We start from the raw sequence: 8460 nt of genomic DNA on the forward strand, positions 1-8460 counted from the left end.
TGACCAGAAAAGGGTACAGATTAAGGGCTACTTTTTGCCCCTTGACCTATGAAGCCACTTTCTCTTTTCTGATAACTAATAAATCTCCATTTTAGATCATAACATGATTCCTTTGACATTTGTACTTGTATCAAATCACCATTTCCTGCAGCTTCTGCCTAAGATATTCAGCAGAAAACAAATTATGCTATTAGCATTCTGCATAGGGAAAAAGGCTGCTGATTACTCTGCGGAGAGCAGCTGCCAGTGTGTGTGTGTGCTTCGCCCCAGCCCGCAACTTTCTTCTCACCACCGAGAGTTGTCTAAGGTATCTGCTCTGATGCACAGAAGAAATGTGTCTTGTAAATACCAAATGGGCAATGATACTGAAAATATGTACTCCTTGCTCTGTGATCTGTCACCTTGATGATCTAATGTTTTTAAAGAGTTTAGAAAGCAGTAAAACCTGAGGATTGGAACTGCAGGACAGAACACAGAGCAGTGTGGCATCTTAGGACTTAAATGCTTAAAACTTACAATCAGTTGCATTCTATTGTCAAGTTTAAACATGGTTACATCAGAAATGCAGAATTATTGTAAAAGTTCATCCCTGTCTTTGCCACTTGGTGCTTTAAAATATGATTTCTTCTCAATATGATGAATTAACTGACACTACTGTCTTGCTATTCATACTGGATTTGATTTAAGCCTGAATAAGATCTTTAGAACAAGTTAGTTCCGAAGACTTCATGTCTTTATATGTTATAGTAAGAGCACTGGGCGGTAGATTCTTGTTAAAAAAAAAATCCAATTTGTAGCAAATTATACTTTGTATAGATGTACTTGAGAATTACATTTATACATGGAAAGGACACATTTTAAGACATAAAAAGAAGACAGAGTTAAGGATTAACTTTCAAATTTACTGCTTATATCTCAATTCATCAGTTCCAGATTTCTCATTATTGAGTGTCTGAGACGAAAAATAGAACTTCAAAGCTGACTGTACATGTCTGTGTCGATTTTCTAATGTACAGATACAACAAAAAAGCCCTCTAGGAAATCACTCTTTAAATGTGTGAAAAAAGCTTTCTATATTTATAACTTGAAAACAATTGAAGCTCTTTCCTTCAGAGAGGAATACTTGTCTTCAATGAAGTTTCCTAGCAGACAGATATGGAATAAAATTCATTCACTCACAGCTCAGTTATCCATACATATTCTTTCTGATTAGGAAACAAAATGAAAGGTGACTTACAGTGGTTTGATATTTAACAAAAATCTGCAAATCACCTTCTTCCTTGCTGAGGCACGTGTAGAGGTTTTGGTATTCTGAACTCTACACTGGTGGCATAGAGGTAATGGACTTTTATTATGCTATTTTTTTTTAATATTAAAAAATTGTATATGCCAGAGCAGATTCAGCTCTGTGGTGGTGGAGTCTTGAACTGTCTGTCCACTCCAGCTGAAGAGCAGGTCTTCATGCATTTAAAGTAAAAAATTCCAAAGACTCTCATAAATCAGAAACTACACAGAAAAATTTTGCTTCTGAAAGGCAGCTTAAACACTGCAAGTCCCTGTCTCACAGTACTAGTTGTGCTGGACCTGATATTTCTAAACAAAGAGGAACTGGCCAGGGATGTGGCGGGACATCTTGACTGTAGCAACTACGAGATGGTGGAGTTCAGGATCCTGAGAGGAAGGAAAAGAAGCAGAAAGCATGTCTGCAACCCCAGACTTCAGGAGGACAACCTTTGACCTGGTCATGGACCTCTTGGAAGGATCCCACGGGATTCATGAGAAGAACAGCTGGTTCAAGGATCACCTCTCCAAGATCAAGAATGATCCATCCCAATGATCAGGAAATCTAGCAGAGGTGGCAGAAGGTCACCCAAACGGATACAGTCCTGAGAAACTTGCTGTAAGAGACCCTGATTTGAGTAGGGATTTGGACTAGATGATTTCCAGAGGGGTCTTCCAAAGTCAGCAATGCTTCCAACCTCAGTGATTCACACTGTAGTGTCATCAGTTTTATCTAAGAAGAGGAGGATGTCCTGTTAAGGTCTCATATGAGACACAGTATTGCTTTTCCTTGGCTTCAGAGTTTATTGTGTTCCCACTGGAGATGGTTCTGCTGTCACATGCCATCTGCTCCGCTGTAAAAAACCCTCCTCTCCTTGTATCCTGATTTAATTTCTCAGGCAAAACATAATTCTTAAGGCCAATGTCTGTTGGCCTCCATTCTGAAACTGATCTCCAACATTTGTTCTGGTTTCCTCTCAGTGCTTAAATTCTGGTAACAGTCTCTGAAAAATAGCGGAGCTTTTAATAGCATTTAGTGTCAGATCTAACATAATCTTTTAGGCATGAATGACGTCTTATATAATTTTTAAGATAGAAATTCAATTTCATGCTTTTTTCATACATAGTTAATAGTCTTTCATGACTCTATTTGACTAATACCATGCACCAGATACCAGCTGGAGATTTTTCTCTGATACAGGAGGACTGATGTTCAACAGATGTGAATTTTTATTGTAACTGATTTCACTAGCACCATCTGAGGGCTGGGGTAGAAAATATCTCACTAAATGTCCAGTATCTGAAAGTTAAATCATCTTGAGTCTAAAATAATGATTACTCCCCTCTTCTAGTTTGTGGAAGGAAATAGGCAAATCACACTGTCCATATTTGACAGCCATCTTAGTGTATAAAGTATCTGTAGGTTCTTTTCCTCTGTTTGACTAAATAAAAAGAGCCTAAATTACTAGTTTTGATTTATATAACTAACTCTGAGATATTGAAAAATAAAGATGAACCTACCCATGATGTACAACGCTATGAGCAACCTTGATCTAACTTTGAAATTGGCCCTACTTTGAGCTTAGGCTCAAAGGCTTGAGGTTAGGCTAAATAACCTCCAGTTTTTCCTTTCAACCTAACCTTTTCTACGATGTTATCTGTATTTATATGTAAAACAACAATTTTTATCCCCATTTCAGTCCCACTAGTATGTAGTAAATGAGATGAAGAATTGCCATGACTATTTGTTTCTTGGCAACATCACTATAGGCACCCAATATCCAAGCAAGGGGCCTCTTTTAAATAGGTTTCAACCGGAGTGTCCAAATCTGTCATTGGCAATCACCATTCACATTAATAATGGGTGTACTGGAGTTGTTCAGTTGGCCCCAGAAGTCCCTTTTGTGCCTGTAGCTCAGTCAATAAACTGCAGATATGGGGAACCCTGACTTTACAGTGTGGATGTGTTTGATGAGAAATCCTTCCACCCCTAAAACTAGCAGTAGAGTTCATCTTTTAAAACATGAAAGCCTCTTTGAGGCTGATGCCTTCTGCACATCTTTGGGGCTGGTATCAGTGACATAGAGAATAAGGAAAAAGTGCCCCCTTTAAGAATCTACATAGCCCAAAGCCACCATCATTCCAAACTGATACCCAAATATGAAATTATTTCAAATATGGGATTTCAAATATGAAATTATTTCTTGTTTCAATAAAAGATATCTTCTTGGGCAATGAGAGCAAAATGTTGCTGAGTCAGCTACTAAGGTAAGGCTGTTCAATTACAATAAACCTTGCAACACTGAATTTCTCAGTCAAGCTTCCACCTCTTGCATTAGAAAGATCGGTTTGGCAAAGCAGTGTAATATATAGCAGAGACAGTCATCCGTAACTCCCATGTACATCCTCTGTATGATAGCCTGGAGGCTTGTAAAGGAGAGAAACACAGATAGGAATCTCGTCGAAGGAGAGGGTAAGCTAAAAGGGAAAAAAAAGTAAGGTGCAGAAAAGATGGATTTAGCTAGCAATAGAAAATGCAGCATTTTCTGCAACATACAGGACTAAAGTAGGTATACTGCCATAACTCCACTGACCTCAGGGAGGACTTGACCTCTCAGGTTTGGATCTGAATTTGAGAAACTGCCAGCATGTAGTCTGTTTGGCCCAGTGTTTTGACAGAAGTCATTTATAGATAGGGTGCAAGAGAGCTCCAACACTGAGAAGCCTTTAATATAGGAATTCATTTCTGATGCCTCTCTGTCTTGAATTCAATTTGACCACTGCATTTCTGCAATGCCAAGAAAAACATCCCTTCCAAGAAGCTGTCCCAAGCAGAGGCTGCTTCTCTTTATGCAATTGTATTTGACTTGTATATCTGCATCTACAAATGTAGGTCAGGTCTGCATCTGTCTAGCCTTCCTTTCCTTTTGCTTCTTTCTCATGTTGTTTCTTAGGTATCAAAATAATAATAATAAAAAAAAATCTGACTGAGAAAAGCACCCAGTGGGCTATTTAGTTCAAATGTGTCTCTGATTCTTCTAGTGATAACTGAGACACTTTCAGATGTTAGAGTGAGGCTTTCTGTTTCCTTTTAAACATACCCTTAACAGACTTTGCTCCTGAAGATGTAGAAGAAAATTGTCCTGCAAGGTCACTTTATTTTTCAGAGCACTTTCTGGTTTGATTCTCCAATCCACCAAATCACATCTTTTGAAAAGAGATCAGAATTCTTGAGGGTAAGAGGATGCTTCTGTCTAAGCCACAGAGAAAATTAATGTAATTGATACAGAAACTAAGTCCTGTTTTGTTTAACCAACTGCAGATCCTTTTGGGAAGACAGATGAAAGAGAGCCTCTCACCAACGCAGTCAGAAGCGATTCAGCTGTGATTGGAGGTAACTTCATTTTTAAAGATTACAATTGAAAAATAATTCTGTCAAGACAGAAATCTAGGGTACTTTAAATCTGGGCCCCATAAATTCCAGTTCAGGTTTTTGTAATCTAATGCAGCTCTAGTATTTGCTGTATTTATTAGCACACACCTGTATCAAGCTACCTGGACAGGCACCTGCATTATGGATGAAGCCAATAGTGGCAGCACGTGATGTTGGGTATCACCCAAGAAAAGGCATTAAGGATCGTCAAGAACCTGAGTCTTCTAAAATATAACCAAAGTCTATCTGCCTGCTTGAGCAGGGGATTTGGACAAGATGACCTCCAGAGGCCCCTTCCAACCTCAACCATTCCCTGATCCATTTTATTCTGTGATCTAAGACCCAGCTAACTGGTAGCTGTTTTACACACTACTCTGATGAGAGCCTTAACACACTGTTCACATATCCTGTATTTCTTGAGCTCTCTCTTTGCAAGCTGGTGGTGTAGTGCAACTCACTAGGTCATATGGAAGCATTCATATATTAGGGAAAATTGTCCTCATAGCTTCATGTATGGTTTTCATTTTCCTTTAACAACCTGGAAGGCAATTCATCTCTGTTTATTTTATAGGATGCCTTGTAGGGAGCTGCCTTTAATAATATCTAGAAGCTATAAACCAGAGTGTACGAGGCTCATGCAAGGTTTCCAGAGATAATACAGAAGAAAATATGGCAGAGCAGGAATTTGAATCAGCATAGAGGTCTAGATTTTTAAAACCAAATACACTGACCCAACTTTACTTCCAGTGAAAGCAGAATTTGACTGAAATTATAAGGTCAATTACATCAATGATTGCCGCTTTAAATCTTACTTAAGGTGACAAAATAGAAATAAAAATTACCAGGGAGGGTGTGATAGAGGCAGATGATCATGTACAGACTAAGATGAACTGATCTATCATATCCACTAGCTGTTGTGCATTGGTAATGTATTTTTGAGGTAAGTGGGGGTTTTGGTTTGGTTTTGGTTATTACTCTTTCTATCCTTCCTTTTTTACCCCTCTTCAGGTGTCATAGCAGTTGTGATATTCATCATATTTTGCATCATTGCCATCATGAGCAGATTCCTCTATCAGCACAAACAAGCACATCGAAGCAGCCAGACAAAGGAGAAGGAATACCCAGAAAACCTCGAGAGCTCCTTTAAAGCTGACATTGACTTGCAGAACACAGTGAGCGAGTGCAAACGGGAATATTTCATCTGATGGACAATGCAATTTCTTCTTACTCTTACTCCCTTAGCCTTCCTTCCTTTCTTCCTTCCTTTTTTCTTTTTGTAATTTTTTTTAAACATTCATTTTTTGCTAACTTCTCTTTGCTTTGGAAAAGACCGCCCTGCACAGGAAACACTGACAACAATCACAGTGCCTCATTCTCTGCACAAGAACCTGGCAGTCACAGTTTACTTCTGCAGCGCAAGAGACCTGTTATCCCACCCTACACAAAATAAGATCCACACGCACACCTGGTTTATGCTGTGGGTTCCTGGATGTTTCAAAGTCCCTACATTTAGTTGTGTTTTCCTCTGGAGCCATTTAATTCATCACTTTTACACTAGAACTGGACTATGTAAAGTAGAGGTAAAGTAGCTGAACACGTAGCTCTACAGATACTGGGACAGGATAGATGGAAATAATGAGACCAAAATGCCTGATTTATTTTACAGGCTCATTTGCAACCATCGTAAAGAACTGGCCAAATTCATATGATACCAATATGAATTGATATATATCTGTTGATTTCAATGGTGTTACATGAATTTATACCGGTTGAGAAGCTGGTATGAGGTAAGGAAAAATAAAACTGTCCTCATTAAGCTCCTTCCCCCAACCTCCTGTCCTTTTACTGTAACTTTTAGGCTTATCAGTACTTTTCCAACAATATATGTATCAACAATAAATGTCATTCCCATGCATCTCTTTCACGTCCATCTCATAAGGCTGGCTATGTAGACAAAACATATTCTAGCATAACTCTAGCTGAAGCATGGAAAATAGTAGCTTGAATCTACAAGGGTTTTAGGAAGCTGCTAGGACTTAGGTGCTCTATATTTGTCTGAGATGTTAGAAATGCAGCATATACCTGTTCATGCCATATGGAGGATTATCATGTGCTGAGGTTAAACATTGTTGCCACTGTGGCAAAGAAAAAGTACATAGACAAGACCAAACAAAAATAGTTTAATCTGAAACATGAGTCACACCTTCTGCCAGTTCTTCTAAAAAAGAAAAAAATCCAACTACTCAAAAAAACCCACCCAAAATTGCATGAAAGATTGATTGGTATTTCCTATTTGTAGAAATTGGAATATCTTCTCCAAAACTAAAGAGAGAGAGGTCTGATGTCACATCTAAAAAGTTTAATATTTAATCAACCCTGTTTACAAGGAAGAGGAAACAAGTTTAAAAAGATTCCAGATACTCCACTTCAGATGAATCTTCTCTCCTATTTTTCTAAAATCTTCTATCCTTTCCTGAAAGGGAACAATACTGAAACTTGAATCCTGCCTATTTTACTTGTGCTGCATGGTTTTCAGTGTGAGGCTGAAAAAACTTCTATTCAGTCACAGACATCCTAAGGGTAAGAAATGGGGAAGTCCCACCAAGGGAGGTTTTTCACATCCTGCTTGTGTTTGTGTGACATACTGCCTTCACAGGGCTTCTGAAGACCATGTAGAATTTGCTGTCAGACTTGAAGGTTTCTGACAGGAGTTGAATCAATCCAACAGCTAAGAAAAAAAATAATCTTATTTATTGCAGTACTCTTGAAAAGGATTAATTCAAGACAATTGATTGTGCAGCTGAATCTCTTTCTTTGCCCCCTACACCCTTCTGCAGTCATCCTGGGGTTTCCACATGGTGATCCTTTTTACATAGATTAAAATCAAAAAATCACAGTATGAGGTAATAACACACAGCAAACTAGAGATGAGGTTACACATGCAACAAGTGCTGTTTTTACAGGCAGTGCATCACAAAGGTATGTAGCTGAGTTTTTTTTGATGGGAGGAGGGGAAAGACAAAAAAGAATAAATAAATGATAGTTTGGATATGGTGATTCTTCACCACTTTTGGAAGATTTTATGAGAAGCAGTGTCCAGTGAAGAGAAAGCAATCTTGGAATGATACCGCTCTCACGTGAAGAGGAATATGTGAGGCCAGCCCCATAACCAGATGTATTGATGCCATTCTTCCTCAACTGTGGTCAACAACAGCCCTTTTGCTTCCTGCTGGCTGTTTGCATGATACATGATTACTTGAGATTGTTTCTGCATGATGAGATATGTAATGACGGATTCATTACTTGTGTTCCCTTTACGTTGCTTTATCTTTTGCAGTGAAATCATGGCAAAGCAATTCTTTTTTCTCCTTCCTTTCTTCCCCCAGATAAAGCTTCTTTGTTTGGCATGGCAGGAGGGGAGAAATAAGTGAGTGCATGGGCTCCTCTGCCCATGTTTGAGTCATCTTAATCTAAAATGACCTCTGTATGAGACATCTCTGAAGTCCTAATGTATTTAATTGGCTTTATGAAAAATGGAATAGGAAGGAGGGGAAAGCCCACGGGTGTGTATTTTTCTCTAGCCAAACTAACATACAAATTATCTTTCTGCTTTCCTACATGTTAGTTTCCAGGAATAGGATTACTGCAAAGTGCAACGACAAAGCACAAAGCAGCTCCAGCAGTGGAGTAGCTGAAAAAGAGAGACTGAGCAATGAAGCAGAGTCCTCTCATTTCTCAAGTGACTA

At 38.7% G+C, this 8460-nt stretch overlaps 1 protein-coding gene across 1 annotated transcript in view; it reads left to right on the forward strand.

Moving 5' to 3' along the window:
* The window catches only part of CNTNAP5 (contactin associated protein family member 5), a 294595-nt gene extending 286732 nt beyond the window's left edge, over positions 1 to 7863 (forward strand). Inside the window, exons 23-24 of the mRNA XM_074828793.1 lie at positions 4604 to 4675; positions 5723 to 7863. Coding sequence (XP_074684894.1) covers positions 4604 to 4675; positions 5723 to 5919 — 269 coding nt within the window. The 3' untranslated portion in view covers positions 5920 to 7863. The remainder of the gene's footprint in view (positions 1 to 4603; positions 4676 to 5722) is intronic.
* The last annotated feature ends 597 nt before the right edge of the window (positions 7864 to 8460 follow it).

Source organism: Strix aluco, chromosome 6, assembly GCF_031877795.1.
Source record: "Strix aluco isolate bStrAlu1 chromosome 6, bStrAlu1.hap1, whole genome shotgun sequence".
Classification (NCBI taxonomy): Eukaryota; Metazoa; Chordata; class Aves; order Strigiformes; family Strigidae; genus Strix; species Strix aluco.